The 22,458-nt window shown below is 39.0% G+C and overlaps 1 protein-coding gene across 1 annotated transcript in view; it reads left to right on the top strand.

Moving 5' to 3' along the window:
• LOC132111794 (ALK tyrosine kinase receptor-like) overlaps positions 1-22,458 on the top strand; it is a 512,104-nt gene that overhangs the window by 332,087 nt on the left and 157,559 nt on the right. The window contains exon 4 of the mRNA XM_059519394.1: positions 17,266-17,467. Within this exon, the coding sequence (XP_059375377.1) occupies positions 17,266-17,467 (202 nt within the window). The remainder of the gene's footprint in view (positions 1-17,265; positions 17,468-22,458) is intronic.

A 22,458-nucleotide genomic window follows, 5' to 3' on the forward strand; every position in this document is an offset into this window, starting at 1 on the left:
CTCATCCTTATTCAGGAAGGGAGTTTAAAATTAAGGGTGTCATCACTTGTACTACTAAAAAAGGTATTTATTTAATAAAATGTCCAAGTGGGTTGGTGTATATAGGAAAGACACAAAGTGTTTGAAAAATTAAGATTGCAGAACATTGAAGCAGTATAAAAAAAAAACAAACAAAAAAAAAAACCGGTAGCAATACATTTTAGTTAAAAAAGGCACAACCTTTCCCCACTTAGGTATATTAAAACTGAACATTTTTTGAACAAGTACCCAGGATAGGTGGCGATGTTAACAATATCGTATTAAAAAGAGAAGCTTATTTTTTTAAGAGAAGGCTAATAAAAGGCTAATATAAAAGTTTATGGCCCTCTGAAATCTCTCCTGCATGCTATTGCCTCTTGTCTGGCCCGGCAAACTGCCCTATTGTCACTAGACGAAAATTTCACCCCTCTGTGCGGTATGAAACATAATCCTTATTACTCCTTTATCATTCTTCTTCTATTTTTTCAGCCACCATAACCTTTATTCTGGGACTACAAGGTTTACCAAGCCACATATTTTCAATCCCAATATACAATTATCCGCCTATTATTAAAAAATATTCAAAAAAAAAAAAGAAAAGAAAACCCACAACAAAGCATTTTCCTGCCACCTTACGTCAATTATTTAAAAAAAAATGCATTATGAAGAAAAGCTGCACCTGTTCTGCAGCTGCATTAGAGCTAACATTAGCATCAAGCTTCATAAGACAATTTTTGAGATTATTAGTACACTTTTACTCAAAACTCACTTTAAACCACCAATGAGTGTTTGTAAAACGTTTCAGGTTACGAATGTAACAAGGGTTCCCTGAGTAGGGAACGAGACACTGCATCATCTAGGGGCCGCTATGGGGGAACACCTCGTCGTGACCCGTGTCTGAAGCATACATTGAAAAAACACCAACTTGTTGGCCGGCTACAGCCTCTGACATCACTACCGGCGTGACTATAAACAGGCACCGGGAGCACACGTCATTCACTTCTTTGTCTGTAGCTTGCGTCCAAGCATGGCAGGGAACTAGAGGATGCAGTGTCTCTTTCCCTACTCAGGGAATCATGGTTACATTTGTAACCTGAGACATTCCTTTTCAAGTGAACTTTGAACTGCGTCCTCTAGGGGCCGCTATGGGGAACAGTATATCCACTCCGCTATGCTGAGGGAAGTGCAGGCCAGAATCATGGCGAGCACTAAGTAACAACTTTACCTTTTCTACGGAAGTTGCCCCTGGGACGTTTGGACGGCTGTACCACTTATGGCCAAAGGCCTAAGCTACATACCCAAATTAATTGTTAGGGCCTCGGCCCGGGGTAGAGCTGAAGGCTTGGAATCAGGAAAGATTAATTTAAAATGATACAGCTAAGAACCGAACATTTTCTACCAAGTCTTGCCTGTCACACAGGGGCTAGATTATGCATAAGTTTGCTGAAAGAGCTGTCTCAACAGTTCTCTAGTAGCTACACCCTGTTTAGATAGGTATCCGAGGATACATAGGTGGAGTGGCGCCCAAGATGCACACTTACCACTTACGTGGATTTTAGAAAGTGTGCAAAGTGTTCACGTGCACACTGACCACCATGTGGTTTTGAGAAAGTACACACAGCTTAATGTGTGTACCTAAAGGTTCCTAAGCATTGCAGAGGCGCTAAATTGCACGGTTGAGGCAAGCTCAATTTTAAAATCCTCGGGCGAGGGGAGCATCACCTGAGGCAGCATATACAAGAAGACTTCTGTAACTGCCATCTCCACTTCCCGCTAGATGCGACAGCACCACTAAGCAACCAGGAGACCCCTCAGGTGACCTGGCCAGACATCCATGAAATTCCCTGCAGTGCTGTGCCAGGCCTGATGATCAAGGATGCTCCCGCAGAAGCCTGTGATCTCAGCCACCTGATACCGGAACATGAAGCCGGATGGCTGGTGCTGGTGAGTGTTTAGTAAACACTGTAATTGAGCACTGCTAAGGAAACTCACAGAATTTATTATGTAGACACATAACCACCAGCAATTTAATACACAAGTATATACAGAGAGGGTTACATTATCACCCACCCTCCTGCGCTGGAGCCCCGCTCAAGGGGCGCCTCCTTTTACTCCGGACCATCAGTCAGGTGGTTGCTATGTACTTAAAACCAACCAAAAACATTATAGGTCCAGTATAGGAGACTGTTATGCGAGAGGTTTCCACCTAACCTCGATCAGGTGGAGAGCTGGTGGTTACAGGGGAATTAGGAAGGGGAGGATAAAAGCAGGAGTAAAAACTCCCTGAAGGGAATGTGTAGATTCCTCTGTATCACTCTGATTCGGACGAGAACGCTGCCTCATCTGGATCATATCCATTAGGTTCTACCTCCATGTGACCCATAATTCATCTTTCCCCCTGCTAGCAGGTGGGGGAGGAGCGCGAGTCACGACACTAGCCTTCTGTGCCCGTCTGTGATCCTCAGATTGAGACAGGCCAGGACCCCTATGTTGTACAGGCTCGAAGCTGGACCTTCGTGCAACGAAGGATCTGAAAGCAGCAGAGCGCGCATTCGTCTCCCTGAACTTCTCGATCACCGTCTCAATGGAAATACCGATAAGTTTAGTAGGCAAAACCTGAGTCACTCCACTGCCACCATGGCCGCCCTAGTCCTGCCCATGGTAGAGGCGGCCTGCATGGTAGCATGGAGAGAGGTCCGTGGTGCGGCGCGGCTACCTGATCAGGAGAAAGGCCCTTGCATCCATCGAGGTCTCTTAGCAGATCAGCCTGATGTTCTTGAAGCACCACCATTGTATGTAATAAAGCCACAGCCTGACCTGCGGCTGCGTATACCTTGCCATCTAGGCAAGGAGGGAGCTTAAGAGAGGATGTCTCCCCCGCAGAAAGAATTTTTTTCTTAGCTCTTTCTACAGGGGGCATCCCCTCATAGCCACTTTCGCGCATCACCTCGTGGTCGGCAGATTTACTCTAATGCCGAAACTGAGGGATATGAGAAGAAAACGGTCTCTTTCATTTATTTTTGATATCTGTGTGGAGATCATGCGGAAATGGAAGGCTCACCTGAGCTGGAAGTTTTTTTTTTTTTTTTATGGCCTTACATCATCATCTTATCACATTTTCATAGCAAGTTCAACTTTGCCGTTGCGCGATCCATAACCTCTAACAGCACTCAAACGCAGGGCAGGAGAATTGAGAAGGCTCAGCCTCAGCTTCTTCACCATCATCAAATATCTCCTGCTTTCCCTGGGTAAAACCCTAGCAGAGCACTAACCTCAGTATCAGATAGTGTTAAAGATATAACATCATCCTCCCGAGGCTCTCTCTCGTCCGCCACCATTACATGCTCGAAAGGGAAAATCCCTCTTTAAAACATTCAAACAGATCCATCTGTATTCTTACAAGCTCATTCTCCTCCGTGCCTCAGCAGTGGCAGGTCCTGAACCGCGGGAAGCAGATGACTGCCTTTTTTTACATTTTTATTCGGAAGAGAGATGAACGAGAGCAGAGCTTTTTTCCATGAAAAAAACGCTCTCTATGCACGCCGATTTCCTCCTCAAAGACACCGCGTGCATGCTCTTCACCCAAACAAATGACGCAAAGATTGCGTGTGTCATCCGGTGTCAAATAACGCCGACACGGATGCACACATTGTCTAAACGCTTGCTAGTAGTCGCCATGATATACAGAGAAAGATCACTCGCCAACAAGTTGGTGTTTTCTCAATGTGTGCTTCAGACACGGGTCACGACGCGGTGTTCCCCCATGGCGGCCCCAAGAGGACACAGTTCGAAGTTCCCTTGATAGGGGACCTACTTTTGCGGCCTCATGCGGAATTGGGTCATTTAATGTCATCGAAAAATGCTATTTATAGCCTTTTAAATCGCTGCACAAATTTGAATTTCAGATGCACACATTCCTTATTGTTATGAAATAACAAAATCTCAAGAAAATCACATACAAACCATATATGTTGACTGATGTGACTTAATATGAATGTGTGGTGAATTTTTATTCAAAACATGATACATACAGATTTATTATTTTGCACTCCTGACATAAAGCATTTTTGCATGACAGTAGTTTAGTAATTTATCAAAACAGTGGTCAAATATCTAAGCTAGAGTCTTTAATCGTTCTACTGATGCACAGTTTGTCCAGATCAAGTAAGAGTTTTAACATGCTTTGAAAGTGAAATAACAATAATCTGGGGCTGCTCCAATCTTTGACAGTAAAGGGGTATTAAAACACCAGTTAGAGATGTAAGTAAGGGATAATGTACAGTACATCCAGCCATTTATCGAAAAATAATGACAGACAGAGTGATTAGTCTTGTACCTCCCTGAAGGGGGTTATTTGCCAAATAAGAAAATAATTAGACACAAAATATTGATTTAAGTTGAAATATTTGAACACAAAGCTTCCATCAAGACAGCAGTTGGTAGCAAGAAGCAAGTTCAAACTAGACAGACATTTAAGGGATACGGTGCAGTCAAACCACTTATTACACAAAACTTCACCACATAAATAATTATGGAGATAAAATATTTAGATTTAAGACAAAACAGTTTTAAAATCTTACCAGTTTGTTAGTTATCTCATAATCCATCACAGTGTACAAAACAGTTGTTTCAAAATGACAACAGCTGTGTTTGTATGAAACGAGATTGAGTCTGCTATACCAGGATGACATAATTAAATAATTGTACACATAATAATGAATCGAGGCTTTTTATTTTACTAGCTAACCAAACGCATAACATGCCTCTTAATGTTGGGACTGACCAATCCGAATCAAGTAAGCCATGTAATAGACTATGTGAAAAATAAATAAATAAAATAAAATAATAATAAAAAAATTGTAAATTGTATTAAAACAGTAGACCAAAGTTAGGCCAGTAAAACAAGACCAACGTTTTTTATTAGTTCTTTAAAAGTGTATCAAGTTGTTGATTCTTATATTCTTATAATTGATGAATTATGATACATTTTTTGTAATGTAAATAAGGGTGTACGTGATAAAGAAAATAAAACCCCTTTTTAAAATAATGTAGAGCAAAACACATTTTATATAATATTTACAGATTATTTCCTAGAAAAAAAGAGAAAGAAAAAGAAAAAGAAATCTATGTAAAAAGGAACTTTACATTTAATACAATGACAACAACAACTACTAACTCGATACATGGAAGTGTCAATTCAGCAAAGTATGGTGACCCATACTCAGAATTCGTGCTCTGCATTTAACCCATCCAAAGTGCACACACACAGAGCAGTGAACACACACACACACTGTGAACACACACCCAGACCAGTGGGCAGCCATTTATGCTGCGGCGCACATGGAGCAGTGGGTAACCATTTATGCTGCGGCGCACAGGGAGCAGTTGGGGGTTCGATGCCTTGCTCAAGGGCACCTAAGTCATGGTATTGCCGGCCCGGGATTCGAACCTCCCAACCCTAGGGTTAGGAGTAAAACTCTCTAACCACTAGGCCACTGGCGACTTTATTAGGTACAGCTGTTTAATTGCTTGGTAACACAAATATCTAATCAGCCAATCACATGGCAGCAACTCAATGCATTTAGGCATCTAGATGTGGTGAAGGTGACTTGCTGAAGTTCAAAGGGTACATTAAAGGGGTGGTTCGGGATTTTTGACATCGGACCTCATTTTTAGGTCAGCCTGGTTGTTATTCATCAGTGGAGACATTTTTTTTTTTAAATTATCCAGTCCTTATATTTGGATAGTTGGCCGATGCTAGGCTAGCGCGAGTCAATGGGTATATGTTAGCCAGCCATTAAAAAATGTTTTACCCACTCCACAGTGCACCAAACGCAAATCAATTATAACACTAGACTATCGATGCAAATGTCCGTTGAGAGAATAATGTTAGAAATCAAACTTACCTTTCATCTCAATGATCCTAAAGGAACTAGTTTCTCAGCCGCTGCGGAATTTTACTTTGCTCCGGCTCTACTTTGCTCTGCTTATGTGATGTTAGTGATAATCAGTGTGCCAGCGGCAGGTAAATACACTTGCGTCATGTGTGGACCGGCTCACTCGGTTGCCTAGGTAATCAATATCACTCCGCTGCTGCTGTCGACAAGGCTTATGATTACAGGGAACAAATTATAACTAATGCAATGTGATGAAAGGTAAGTTTGATTTCTAACGTTATTCTATCAACGGACATTTGCATCGATAGTCTAGTGTTATAATTGATTTGCGTTTGGTGCACTGTGGAGCAGGTAAAACGGTTTTTAATGGCTGGCTAACATATACCCATTGACTCGCGCTAGCCTAGCATCGGCTATCTATCCAAATATAAAGACTGGATAATTTTGTAAAAAAAATGTCTCCACTAATGAATAACAACCAGGCTGACTTAAAAATGAGGTCCGATGTCAAAAATCCCGAACCACCCCTTTAAGGGATTTACTTCCACACATCACTATGAGATGCAAATGTAATTATCTGCATGACTATTTATGATCCATGCTTTAATATAAACATATTCCAATAAATAGTGTTCTGTGTGTAAACAACATTAGCTATTGTTAAATTAGTAAAGGCCAGAGCATTTGAGTTGAGACTGGTGAATTTGTTAATTCATACTGTTTTGTAAGCTCCAGCACTCGTTATTTGACCTTTTTTTATTTATTTGTTACATCATGTTTATTTTTGCTGACTGCTGTCATGAATCCTGCCAATTGCTGACCATTATGTACAAAAAAGCTTGTTTGTGTACAAAAAGTGTCTTTGCTGGTTAGCATGGGTAGTGGGTAGTTTAGTTCAATGGCTTGGCTGGTTAGCATGAGTTGTGAGCCCCTGTTCTGCAGAATGTGCTAGAATTACCGGTGTTCTGGGTGGCAGACCGTCTCGACAGTATTTCTGAAACATGCAAATAAGACCGGGTCATGGGCTTTGACCAAGCTGTTTTTATAGAGTTGCTTTAACTTCAGTGACAGTATTTCAATTCATCCCTGTCTTTGGATTTTATATATTTCTCAGTTCTAGCACTTCATTTGGTTTACCTCCCAAAAGCCAGTGAAAAGTAAATGTAGGTCTTGGCACAAACTGCTCTGTGTTCCAAAACCATAAAAGTACCACTTTTGTGGGTTTAAATAGTCATTGGTTAAAAGATGTGGGCAAGGTTTCCCAAAGCACTAAGTATAATATTTTATAATGCAAAAGGTGTAGGTATCTCAATGACATTTTTCCCAAAAGTATTATTACGTAACTAGTACAAAGCATTTGTAAATTATATATGTCTCAGAGCCTTGTAAGTTCATTATGTGCAAAGTTTAAAGAAATGCAAACAATTTCTAGTAATGCATTTTGATAGGCTATGCGTAACTAATGTCTAAGTCCACTCAGTGTTTTACTTGAAATATCTTCATCCATTTGTATAAAATCACTGCATTGTTGATATTGTGTATTTTTTTTTTTATCTTTTAACAGACTTTTTACATTTGTTCAAACAGATGTGCAGCTGAAAATGGAATATTGGAAATATAGGAAGATATATACAACATAATTTAACAAAAATAAATAATAAAAACAAAATTAAATAATGATAATAATAATAATAATAATAATAATTGTAATGTATACCACAAATGTAATGTATACCACAAAGTGATTAGAATTGTGTTTATATTCATATAATGAATCAGCCATGGGTGCAGGCTAAGAAAAAAAAAAAAAAATGAAAAGCGTTCAGCTCCGTCATACATGCCCTCCATACTTCAGATGTGTGCACTGAACTGAGACTGATTCACTGCTACAGGTGTGCGAGCCGAGCCGAGCCACCAAGTCCTAAAGAATGTTCCTGTGGAAATAAAGAGACTCAGCTAGCCTTTTTCTTTTTCTTTTTTATATCCATGTATACTTAAATAATGACCATTATATTTGTCAAAAAAAAAAGTTAAATTATCACACAATAAACATCACACTTTGCAATTTCCTGGTTTCTTAGCTAACAGAATATTTAAGAGTCAGACTTTAATTGAAAACTATGAAGAACCACCAAAAAGCTTTAATCAGTTCTTTAGTCACTGAATCCATGAAATCTGTTATTCCACTGCACTGTGTTTATACTTAAGAAATTCCCAGAATGTAAAAATTTTTTAAAAAAAGTAAACCCTAAACATGGCTTTATTCAATTTTACTCTTTTCTATAGTGTCTCGGGTAGTCAGAAGTTGATTACAAGTGTAAATAGATGAAGGCAAAGCTCTGTTTTCTGTCTTTAAAATGGATTTTGTTCGTAATGATCTTTCATTCGTAATTGGAAACATATGCTGTACAATCTGTAACTGTTCATTTACAATATAACTATAACTCTATACCAATATGTTATATTTTGTAATTTGTATTATTATTATAATTATTATTATTATTATTATTATTATTATTATCTTTAGGTTACCGCCTGGAAATGTATCTATGCTAAGAGGCTCGCAACCTCCATTGAGGTTTCCAAATCAGCATGCTCGCAATCAAACGGTGTGTGTCTCAGACCACGTCCGAGGACTGGTGTAGTCATGAAGTCAGAGAAGGTGCTCATTTACTGTCAAGCAGTTCAAGACTGCTGGGTCTGAAGGCAGCTGCGTCCAACATAATAACTCTTGGCCTGATGTACACGAGAACCCTACAGTGGTGGCTCAAGACCAATGGGTTCTCCCCGAGGGGAAATATGCTTTGCATGCTCAAGGTCATGCAGAGGTGTCTCTGTGCCTTAGACATGTGGAGGAAACCTGGCTTCTTGTCTCAGGGCCCAGTACTGGGTGCTTCTTGTCCCCAGGAAATGCTAGCGACGGACGTGTCCCTCACCATTTGGGGTGCGTTCTTAAGTGGCCACCCTGTCCGTGGTCTGTGGAGTGGTCATCATCTGACATGGCATATAAACTGCCTGTAGATGCTGGCCGTGCTTCGAGCACTAAAATCATTTTCTCCTGGATCTGAGAGATCGTCATGAGTAGGTGCGCACCGACAACACAGAGGTGGTCTCTTATTTCAACCCCCAAGGGGGTCTGTGCTCAAATCGTTTGTACAAACTAGCATACCAGATCCTTGTCTGGTCCCAGGGCAAACTCATCTCGCTGAGAACCGTTCACATTCCTGGGCAACTGAATATGGGAGCAGACTGCCACTATCAAATTTTAAATCGAAGCATTCTATGTCATTTCATAATATTAAAAACAATAATTTGGATGATCTCATTAATAAACTTTTAGAATGGACTATAGCAATTCAACTTCAAGTTCAACTTTATAACAATAACCACTATGAACCTTTTAAGTGAGGTTTTCACCAGAATCATAACACCGAAACAAAAGGAATTAAAAACTATCTTTTATTTGCATCTGACAATGGCCTTTTATCTATTCTGATCCTTCCTGACCTTACCGCAGCTTTTGACACTCCCCAATTTCCCACTCAACTCTCCTAGTTCTATCAAGGGGTTGGAGGAGCTCTCAGTACTTCTACCCATTTGAGGCAAGAAAAAAGGAGGATACTGGCTCCATGCGAAGGCAATAAAATCTAGTAACATTTTGGGGTTCACCCAGCCCACAGCTCTACAAATATCGGTCAGCGTGGCACCCAATTTCTTAGAGCATTGCTTAGAGATGGCCTTCCCCTTCTGCCGGCCTCTGTAATGGACAAAGAGCTGGTCTGAGGTCCTAAAGCTTTGTATCCGGTCTACTTAAGGTGGGCGAACTCGGTGCGAATTCGGATGGTCAGAAGATCGTATTTCCACGCACACGGCATGAGTGAGTTTATCCGAAAATCGTACGGACGAGATGATATACGACACGATTTTACAACCCGTGAATTCCAGAAGCAATCAAGCAGTGCAAGCAGGAGCAGAGTTTTCATTGATAGAATTGATTGAAAAGTCTCAAGCGGGCCCTACTGTAGTGCTATGAGCACTAGAGACAGGTCCCAAGAGGGTATAGTTGGGGGCCGGGAGGATTTAACCATCTCGTCCCCCTGCTCTGCATATTTTGCATGTTTCTCTTATCTAACATGCCTAATTCAGATATTCAGCTCGATAGAAGAGAGCTAAGTGAATGAACTGTGTTCCGATTGACATGATCCCTACATAGTGTTCACTGCTCCCTACACCCTGAGCAGGTGAAATCTGTTAAATTTTACTTCACTTTGGAACATTAATTCATGGATATCGCTGCGCTGCTTCATGCAGCATCTTCACACACAGACAAATGAAGTCTGTGACATAATATACCTATGTAAATAAAGACAATTTCGTCTTGCACACTTGAATGCCCTTAGAATGGAATACATGCTCGCTTCGAACTGGAATCATGGTAAATATCCGGTGATGTCCACTTCGCTGGGCACTTTTGGTCAAATAGAACAAATGTCTGAATTGATAAGAGAAACATATAAAATATGCAGAGCGGGGTGGGGAGGGGGATGGTAAGGGGGCGTGAGGACTGGAGTTGAAAACCACTGCCCTAAGGAACCTGATGTTCAGGTCATGTTTCCATACTGACTTGCCTCCTTGGGTTTGTGAAAAGCAGTGATTGCAGCAACATAGACGTTAAGGATGTAGGGAGACAGCCTTCTTTCCAACTCTTGCTGACAAAAGGACAGCACAACCCTGGTCAGCCAGCTTCTGGGTTCTTCTCCGCTGGAAAAACACCACTCGATGAACAGGTTCCACATCAATGCATAAGCGTGTCTCGTAGATGATGCTCATGTCGAAGTGATGGTGTCAACTAGAACCTCTGTGTAACATCAAGGGATTAGAAATTAAGTTTCCAGAGGTCTAAGCACTGGTACCACAGGGTGTAAGTAGAGTAAGTAGAACCTTCTTCAAAGGAATCTGCCAGGGAGGGGCTGTCACAAGGAGCATTAGTTCTGGGCTCCAGGTCCGAGTGGGCCAGTAATGCGCCACAAACAGGACCTGATCCTCGTCCTCCCTGACCTTGCACAGCGTCTGTGTGAGAAGGCTCACTGGGGGAAACACATACTTGTGGAGGCCAGCTGTGTGCCAGTGCATCTTTGAGTGTTCCCTCGGTCAGTGAGTAAAACAAATGGCAGTGAGAGGTCTCTGAAGAGACAAACAGGTCTATCCATGCTGCTCTAAAATTGGCCTGATGAAGGTGATCGCGCTGCCGGAGTCCAGGAGGGCGAGGAACGGCCGGCCATTTATCCTCACTTCCGCCCGCAGGGCCTATTCCCGGGTTTCTGCATGTATGGCGCAGCCTGCCAGCCACCAGCTCGTCGATGTTGGTGGGGTTCCGCATGCCTGCTGCCTGACGGAGAGGGCGGGGAAGGGCCCGAAAAAGGTTGTCAACTACTACGCGCTCCGCTACCTGGTGTGCGGTGGGACCCCTGGCCAGTATCCAGTGTTGGGCGAGGTGCAAGAGGTCAGTGACTTGAGCACGGGCCGGCCGCTGTGGGTTGTAGGACCAGTCGTGGAAGAGTTGGGTGGCACTAATGGGCGATAATCCAACCCGTCCTAAGATCTCCTTTCTCAGCTCCTCATATGAACCGCTCTGCTCGGGGGTAAGCATAAAGTACGCCCGTTGCGCCTCTCCCGTCAACAACGGTGCCTCAATCCGCACCCACTCGTCCCTGGGCCACGCCTTCCAGGCGATGATCATCTCAAACATTTGGAGGAATGTTTCGGAATGTGTCATCGTGCGCCGTCATCTTGGGGATGAGCTGTGCCGCCTGGGCATGGGGGTCAGGTAGCGGAGTTCGCGGGGGGCAGCAGCCATGCGGAGTGTGGTGAGCTCGTGTTCAGTTTCCCCTTGTTTCGAGCCTATGTGCTCCATGATATACTGCTGGCGGATACTCACCTTGGTGAGGTGCTTCAGCAGGTCTTCCATCTTTGGGGAAGGAGCGCCACCTGGGGAAACAGAAAGTTGACGTGAGCCAATCAACCAGAAAAAAAGTGTCCGTAACAATCCAAGTGGGGTGATATCGAATGTGGAGGGGTCCTGGTCGGTGATTTCTTCACTGCAATGCCCGCATTCTCTACTCGGTGCTCGTCTCTCTCTCTCTCTCTCTCTCTTTCTCTCTCTCTCTCTCTCTCTCTCTCTCTCTCTCTCTCTCTCTCTCTCTTTCTCTCTCCGTGCACAGTGCTGTGTGGGTCAGTGAAGTCCATGCATAGTGGGGGCTGGCGGTCACACACTGCTGTCTGTGGGGAAATAACAGAGGTAGTGGTTAGCTGAGTCTTCGGAGACATATCTCACCTCTGTGATCGTCTGTGAGGCTTATGAAGCCGGGGCTTGATGGGGCACAAGTGTGGCCGCTCAGCACATGACGAGCAGGTGGAGGTGGAAACGGAAGACGTATAATTGAAACTGAATGGAAGGTCAGCCGTGACCAGAGTCATCGGGACAGGTCCTGATCAGCATGGCTGAGGTAGATGAGGTGGCCGCAGAAATATTTCAGCAAGCAATATGAGTTTTATAGAATAAATAAACAAATACTACCACTGTGAAAAGGTTACATGGCCTTATCTGGCCTTTTTTTTATTAATAATCTTATTTTTTATTTTTAATTAGGAAGTGAATAACGTGGGAGGTTGGAAGTTAGGAACAGTGATACCTTTACAGTATTTTCATAACTCTAGATTTGGACTCATTGACTTGTTCGGCACTGCTGGGAATGCCCACAAAAATGTCATAACCATTTATGCCGTGTGGGAAAACAAACCATTTGAATTAGACCTGAGACCTTAGTTGATTGATCTTTACTATTTGTGATGATTTTGGCTTGGTTCAGTGCTGAAAAGATGCTGTGTCGCGTTCTGTACCTCTAATAATTAAAAAAAAAAAAAACCTGATCTAAAGATGTATATGACTGATAAACAAACAGACTACCAGAGGTAACACTGAGTGGGTAGCACAGATAGGCTTCAGTACTTAAACTGCAATGATCTGTCATTAGTCCTGTCCCCCTGCATGGCTTACAGTAACCCTCCTTTGCATCAGAATCCAATAAATCTCACTCACTGATAGTTTGTGATGTCATAATCTATTAAAAATGTATTTCATATTATTATACATAATCACTTATGGAAATTAACAATGATGATTTTTATTATTAGACAGCCACAGCACGCACCATATATAACCATGCTGCACATTTCAAGGCACTTCAGTGGACCTTAATGTTACATTAATGTGCATTTTGTCAATGTTAAAAAATTGTTTTTAATATATCAATAAGAAAGTACCACAGGCTTTATTAAAATTAAACAAAACAAAATTACAAATGTTTTCTTCCAAAAGCAGTCTCGTTCTTGTATAGGCTTGTATTAAGTGGTCTCTTGCTCCATTAGGTAACAAAAATTTCAGAAAACAACACCTCTGGCCATTTCTGTTGGGTCATTTGTCCAGTCACAGATACCGCATGGACAGTCCAACCCAATGCGGCTCAGTTTTTATGTTTATGTTGCTCTGTAGAACAGCAGAAATTATTTTATGTAGGCCATTCCTAGTCAACACTATGCTTTTCCAATGAGGGGGAAAGGACTGATTTCTCCAATGCCGACTCCACCCACACAACTATGATGCAACACCGAATAAGGCTATTGTGGTTTATTTATTTGTAGATTTTTTTGTTTGTTTTTCAATATCGGGCAACACCGGCATTTAAACTGACAGTAATTAAAAACGACCAGGTTAAAAACAGGCCAGTTGGTTATTCCTGACAAGAATTTGGTAACACAAACCTTTAGATAACACAACCCTTTAGATAGGCCTGTGCAAAAAAAGGCTTAGTTTCTGGCTTGTATGGAGTTATATGGAGTATAATAGCAAATTATAGTGTGTGTGTGTGTGCACAGGCCTATCTAAATGGTTAATGGTCCCACCTAGTGATCAACTGTAAAAATAACAAATGTTACCTCTTCCCAACAGGCAAAACCACCAACAATCAAGAATATCTCACACACACAAACACTATAATTTGCTGTTATACTCCATATACAAGCCAGAAACTAAGCCTTTTTTTTGCACAGGCCCATCTAAAGGGTTAATGGTCCCACCTAGTGATCAACTGCAAAATTAACAAATTTTACCTCTTCCCAAAAGGGAAAACCACAAACAATCAAGAATGCATGATTACATGGTGTCATGGCTTTGCAATCAAAAAATGTGGTTATAATGGAAGTAAATGGGGCAAAAACAGCCACCAGCAACAAATTAGGGAGAAAAAAATTAAATCTAATGTTGCACAAAAACTAAAAATGCATCAAAGCCAATGTTGCTACTAATCTTTGACATGCCCAAGACTGTTATAAAAAGTAAAAAAAAATCCAGCCACAATTACTTTTATATTGAAAATAAGTCATTTTGTGTGTTTTTTCCCCCAAATCAGTGACATCATTTATGAACTTGGCAATTAAAGAGTTAAAATCTTGGATTTTTTTAAAAACATTTGGTAGTTTTGATCAGGACTGAAGTTGATTAACAGATTTTTGCAAAAAAAATTGAAAAGAAATATGAATCTGATACATTTTTACAGCAGTTTAATTGAATGGATGTTTTCATCCCGAACAACTCGAAAGTGTAGTGAATTTGAACAATCCACAAGGGTTAAATATATATATATATATATATATATATATATATATGTTTTTTTTTTCATGCTCTGGCCCTGTATGCTCCTGATTGAGGGAGCTGAATGAGGCTGTTGAGAGGGAGGACCCTAATTCATAGCCCACAGACAGAGCTTTGATTTCTCTCCTCTTTCATTATTTATTTTATTTTCCTCTGGTGTGTTGTCACCCCCCCACACTCATCTATTTTGACTCTACATGGGCTCACTAGTGGCTGCCTGGGCCACGGCTCTGCAAATTTCTCTTTCGCACATACTCTTACAATCCAGATCCTGCCGACTCTCTGAGAATGGTATGAAGATGAAACAGGCCAATTGTTTAAAAAATGTATGGGGACGACTGCATACAGAACATCTGTATGAAAGGAAGACATGTCTTTTTACTTTAAAAAAAGCTTGTCATCTTACTAAAAAATCTTTGCAATAGAGCAACCTGAAAAAAGGCATGCTTTGGGCTAAAGAAAGTTATTTATTCAAATCCAATTTTATTGCCTTTTTGCAATTTGTAAAAAAAAAGTAAATAAATATTTGACAAACTCAACCATGGCATAGTCTACAGAGTCTAATTTTAGTCTTTCTCCATTCAGGCAGGTAGTATCTGTAGTTTCAAAGTTCCACAGAAATTAGCTGCATGTAGGTGTTAAAACGTTAGCTCTAAAAGTGCTCTATGGAAAGTATATATATATATATATATATATATATATATATATATATATATATATATATATATATATATATAATAATATAATATTGCAGCTGTTTCTCTTAAAGGGTTAGTTCACCCAGATAGCAAAATTATGTAATTAATAACTTACCCTCATGTTGTTTCAAACCCGTAAGACATCCGTTTATCTTTGGAACACAGTTTAAGATATTTTAGATTTAGTCCGAGAGCTCTCAGTCTCTCCATTGAAGCTGTGTGTACGGTATACTGTCCATGTCCCGAAAGGTAAGAAAAACATCCTCAAAGTAGTCCATGTGACATCAGAGGGTCAGTTAGAATTTTTTTGAAGCATCGAAAATACATTTTGGTCCAAAAATAGCAAAAACGCCGACTTTATTCAGCACTGTCTTCTCTTCCGTGTCTGTTGTGTGAGAGAGTTTAAAACAAAGCAGTCTGGATATCCGGTTCGCGAACGAATCATTCAGTTCACCAAATCGAACTGAATCGTTTTAAACGGTTCGCATCTCTAATACGCATTAATCCACAAATGACTTAAGCTGTTAACTTTTTTTATGTGGCTGACACTCCCTCTGAGTTCAAACAAACCAATATCCCGGAGTAAATCATTTACTCAAACAGTACACTGACTGAACTGCTGTGAAGAGAGAACTGAAGATGAACACCGAGCCGAGCCAGATATGAATAAAGTCGTCGTTTTTGCTATTTTTGGACCAAAATGTATTTTTGATGCTTCAAAAAATTCTAACTGACCCTCTGATGTCACATGGACTACTTTGATGATGTTTTTCTTACCTTTCTTGATATGGACAGTATATCGTACACACAGCTTCAATGGAGGGACTGAGAGCTCTCGTACTAAATCTAAAATATCTTAAACTGTGTTCCAAAGATAAACTGAGGTCTTACGGGTTTGGAACAACATAAGTTATTAATTACATAATTTAGCTCTCTGGGTTGAACTAACCCTTTAAGCAGTAATAAGATTAAATGAACAGCTTGTTCCAATGTCTCCAGCATCACTTTCTCCTAGAAGATAAAGAATCTTAATGTCTCAGATTGTGCTCATTTTAAAGTCTAAGAAGTCTAAAATCATAGCTCTCGATATTAAATTAATCATTTCACATCTAATAACACCAAAGTATCTGACATTCTATTTTTAGGATTGCATTATGCTGTTTAATGTCAATATTTGTTAAATGTGTGTTTTTTTTATTTTTTGTTTTTTTTATTGATGCTAAGGAATTTTGTGGGTCAAACTTTATTTTAGGTGTTTTAACTACATTCTACTTACACCAAAACTACATTCTACGTATTGCAATACATGTATTAACATAAATACATTGATTAATTAATTAATGCAGTTTAAGGATAAGTTTCGTAGTGTGGATATGTTTAAGGGTCAGGTCAAGTCAAGTCAGCTTTATTTATGCAGCACTTTATACTTTACAGATTGTGTCAAAGCAGCTTTACAATGTAAAACAGGAACAAAGTTTGTCAGTAATGAAGGAGGACACTAGTACAGTTAGTTTTTTTTAGTTAAAGTTAATCCATTGTTGATTCAGTGATGTCATCATCCAGCTCAGTAGATGCCATGAAGATTGAGTAGGTTAAGAGGTAGGGGTAGTGTCATGTGTAGTAATTACACAACTTAATTACAAATGTAATTACATGCAGGTAGTTTAAAATAGAAGTACAATATAAACAAATATGCACATATGGTATATGCATTGTATCAGCTGATTAATATAAAGTTCAAGGTAGTTAAAAACATCCAAAGCGGGTTCAATTTTAGCAAAGTCATTTAATAAAAAGGTATTTAATTATATATAACCGAGAACTCAATTTCATAAACAATAAAATCTGAGGAATAAATAGTTGGAATCTGGCCAGTAGTACAAGAGGAAGTTTTGAAGACTTTTGCTTATAAATGTTTCTTTCTCTTTGTTGGTTTCTCCAGGGCGGCTTCTCACAGTGAATGGCTCAGCTATGACAGGGCCATGGGTTCTGAGCCCTTGGTTACGTGCCACCCATTGGTCCTGTGGTCTAGATATCACGGTGTTTTTGCACCCCAGGCAGAGTGGACATTACACTGTCTGGCTCATAGAGAGGGACAAGCCACCACTTGCTCTCCTCACCACTGAGCACCCTCATGTCATCGGGTGAGTTTGCCAAAGGCAACATTCTCATATTCAGAGAACATGTTACTCAACTATTGAACCTTGCTACATAGAATCTGATATAAACAACACTACTCTGCCAAGAACGTTTGCTTTGAGTGTAGTTTTTGTACAGGTTAAAGATTAGCTATTGAATCTTTTGTGGTATATGGTCATTACAGCCCTTACAAGACAACATTATTACAAGGCAATATTTTTCTCTATAATTTTCTCAGAATAATGCAGCTTTAATCTCTTAATCTGCATTCAAACTTTGTTTTGAATTAATATTAGAATTAAGTGTTTATTTTTATTTTTTATATTCATTTAGTTTTAGTTTTGTATTTACGTGGTTTAGATAATGCTTTTTATATAGTATTATTAACTGAATAAAACTAGTTGATTTAGATGTTTTTTTTTAGAATTTATTCATTTAGCAGACACTTTCATCCAGGGTGATAAAGTGCATGGATTTAATCAGTATTTATGTTCTCGGTGATGCAATGTATACCTTGCTGTATTTTTGAGTTTCTGATTATTTATTTTGTTTATATTTTCCATTTTGTGTTCTATGTTGTAAGCAATTGAGACAACCGGTATTATCAAAATCATCAAAGTATAAAACACACAAAACATAACACATAGTTTGATAAGCTACACCGCCAGTACCTCCGTTGAGGTTGACAGCTTTTTGATTTGTCTCAGTGTCCTTGAGATTTTCTTCTAGTCCTCAGCAACTTCTTTTTTTTTTTTTTTGGATTTGCCTCTGCCGAGGAACTCTGTGTCTTACAACACTTGGCGGCATGTGAATGCATTCAGCCATGCGTGGCATTTTTCGATAGGGAAAAGTGCTCCTACTCATTATTGCGTTCCTCTTAAGGTCATTATTTTTGATCAGTCAACCAACCCACAGATCTTTATGCAATTTTGCCTTTGCTTGAGGTCAGCTCTTACCCAGTGTATTCAATAAATTCCTAGAGCCCAAAATGTCTAGGTCACTTTGCACACAGCATAAATTATATGGTATTATTCATTATTAAAATAATTTAACACAACGATAAAATAATGCAGAATACATTTTTGTAATGTGACTGTGCTGTTATTTTATTTTTATTATTTTTTTATTCATCATTATGCCCCCCCCCCCTTATGTCGTTCCAAACCTATGAGACCTCCGTTCATCTTCGGAACACAGTTTAAGATATTTTTGATTTAGTCCGAGAGCTTTCTGTCCCTCCTTTGAAAATGTATGTATTTTATACTGTACATGTCCAGAAAGGGAATAAAAACATCATCAAAGTAAGTCATTTTCATTTTCATAAATCTGTTAAGACTCTACATTTATTTGTGTGCACTCACAAAACCGCACTTTTGTAAAATAATGAAAGCAAACAAGATGTGCTTTCTGCTGTCTTGATCTGACAAATTGAACCCAACACTCTGTGTATGCTATCTTTGCTTTACAGACATTAAAAATATATCTATAGAGAGGGAAATGTCTACTTTCAAATGAACCAAACCAAATTCTCAGATTATGTGATCCATATTAACAATATGAAATGCAGTCTCATGAGTACCCCCGAGAGAGGACCAGGCCTGGATTTTATTTTGTGTTTTGGTTTTGTTTGTGCGTGGCAGTTGTCCACGAGGGGCAGTCGTGCTGTTTTGTGTTTATTTTGGTTTCATTTAAATGTTTGCCGGTTCCCGCCTCCTCCTTCCCGTGACTACAAAAGTTCTTACAGCGTTACAGTGTTGCTGTGTTTCTACATTAAAAAAATGGAGAACAGCCTACAACGATTTAAGAATTCCTCCACACAAAACAAAAATTACAAATGGTATCTCTTAATTTATAATTTGCTTCTCTTAGATGACAAAGAGATCAGTTCAACACCAAATATAGATTTTATTTTTATTTATTTTTTCTCAAATGTCCTCCTCCTTTGTCCTCATTAGATACTGGCTCAATTGATCTCATGTCTCAAACAACTCAAATACCCCAAGGTACCAGAATCTGCAATCTAAAGTCAGAGATTTAGTATGAACTCAAAACTTGCTGCTCAAATTCTTCAAAGATCAGGCTATCCACATACATTTTATAATTATATGAAAGAGTTGTAACAGAGAAGGAACACTCATTAGTTTAACCATTCTTCTTTGAGACACATAATACACATTTAATACACATTCATAGAGTAGTTCAACAATTTTCCAATAGCCATAGATCCAGTGAACATTCATAAATGGCATCATAAAGTTGCATGGTTGGAACTATAGCACTCAACCTGTGATAAAAAGCATGATTTCTTATTAGTATGTCATATGGACTTAAATCAATCATGCTCTTGAGCAATATAAGCAAGCTAACATATAGTCCAATCTATACTATACTTTGCAAACTTCATGTGTGACAAAGTTTCTACATTTTTAGAAAATGGTTGTGAATAGTTAGTTCATTTTTATTTGTAGTTAGGTCAATGCATTATTAATTTCACTACTGATATCATCTGAATTTAAAAAAAAAAATCCAACTTGTTTGCTGCTTTAGAATAAAGTGTCCCTGTTTGTTTATTTAATTTACAAATTTCCATTTTTTATTAATGTTGGAATGAAATGGTGTGTAGTTAGATGTCAGGGTTGATGTAAGCTTTAATCATTTTGATCAAGTAAATTTGCTAAAATAAGTTGTCAGTGTATTTGGCATTACAACCCACCTCACCTACTATTATAACTCACTGTACACAGTTTTGAGAAATAGTTCATGACAATACATAACTATTTTATGGGTGGTGTTTTCTTATGAATTCATACAATATTATTTGTACAAAGTTCCATCCCTAAACCTAACTTTCAGTGGAACTTATGCTCACATACAAAACACATACAAATGAGATTGTGTGAATTAGCCACCAATTCAGCAAAACATAATATAGTTGCAAATTGTCATAAGAATATAGTGGATAAATGTTGTAAAATTATATTAAATTGTCCAATTTAGCCGCGGAATTACAAATGATAAAGCAAAAAGTGTTACAGCCATTTGTGGATTCCCTTACTCTTACAGTATGCCAACAATTGCATAATATAGAAACCATAAACCCGGAAATTCTGGCCGAAATCACAAGCTTCAATAATAATACATAACTGCTATGCAATATCTGGAAGTCAGGCTGAACAAGTTTTTATCAGTTCACCAAGAAACAAAGTTGTGTTTACAATGTACTAGACTGCTACAATGAGCTCTTCTGAGGAGAAATCACTGGATCACCATACATTTTCCTTCAGGCTTTTACTTAAAAAGCCATGCAATTTTACCTCCAATCTTAAAAAAATTTGTTGAGCTGAGTTTCGAGGAAGATTTTGCTAGTACTAGGTAGGTTAGCCAGGCAGTCAAATCCCACCAACAGCCCCAGTGCCACTGGGAGCTGAACCCTTCATTGCTGACACATTGCATTACCTCTCAAGTCACTTCTCATTACGTGACTAGCAGTCATCGCAAAGGAGGCCAGAGACCCTAATGGTGACTCATTCCTCTATTGTGTTTCTACACACCACAGCCAATAGCCTCCATCTCTTCTACAACCTCCACACAGGGGGGTAAAATTCTCCCAGGCATGTAGACCCCCTCCGAACACTTTGTTGTCATCCCCTCCTCTCTCTGTGGTTGTCTCCAAGGACTAGAGGTGTCAGGCGGTTTCCATTAACTGGAGAGTACAAGAGACATAAATACTTAAGTGGCAAACATGAAAATCAATAAATGCTAGTCATTCACTATGGAACTTGCTGACATGGCAATGAAACATTTACAGCTGCTCCCCTTCATTTCATATACATAAATCATACACGGCCATATATTTATTCAATATTTTTTTTTGTTATTTATTTATTTTTTACCTCTTTGTTTCTGTTTATATGCACTGCCGGCTGCAATGTGATTTTATATGTAAAATATGGTACTACAAAACGTACATTTATTTACGTTTTCACAGACACTGCAACTTACAATACAGACACATTTACAGCATCTAAATGTAGAATTCTGATGTGTTGGCAACACCTAAAATGTAAATTATGTATAAACAACTTCACAGACTTACAAATTAATCCTTATGAATAATGAAATTGTGGCAGTTCTAAACTCAAGCCTTTATTCGGCGATCTTCATCTCCATCCTCAGCAACGACTATAAGCATCAAAGCCCATGCTAACACACTCGTTACAAATAAAAAATAATAATAAATAAATCTGCTTTATGATGAATGCTCATTAACTATAGCCTTCTCCATCTCAGATTGCGACATGCTGTTTTTCTTGTGAGCTGTTTGAATGCAAAATAAGCGCCTTCAGGGAGTGGATTAGGACAATAACCTGGGCTGCGTTTCTTTATAATGTACTTTTTATTTTTATTTTTTATTTTTTAGAAATGGTTATGGTTAGGTTTAAAGGTAGGATAGGGATTGGTGACTTAAAATATTATTTCATTCATATATCAACAAAATCTACATTTTGTGCATGTAACTAATACATACGTATAAACAATAAGACAGAGCTGCAGTGCTATAGGGGTCCTCGGCCTTATGCAGGGTAAATATTACAGCTTTATGAATCAATTAGATGACCATGATTCTAGTTCATTTTGATTATTACATAGTATGGTGAGCTGTTTACCTTGCAACTATTATGTCAAGTTTAACCCATTTGACCAATTTAAGGACAATTTGTGGTACTATTTTACTGACAAGTTAACGAGGCGCTGCTATGTGTTTGAAATGGGAAAAATAGGTGATACAAAAAGTGTGACACAACCCTGTAAAACTTCCAAAATTTCCACTTTTTGAAGTAAAAAGTATGTATAATCTATATTACATTCAACAAAATAAATTAGTTTTCATGAAAAATATGGTATTATTTATGGTAAAAGCAACATATGATTTTTTTACATTACCGTTTTTGTAGTGATGGGAAGTTTGACCTGATTCTATAATTTCAATGGTCTG

This window comes from Carassius carassius, chromosome 31, assembly GCF_963082965.1.
Source record: "Carassius carassius chromosome 31, fCarCar2.1, whole genome shotgun sequence".
Lineage (NCBI taxonomy): Eukaryota > Metazoa > Chordata > Actinopteri > Cypriniformes > Cyprinidae > Carassius > Carassius carassius.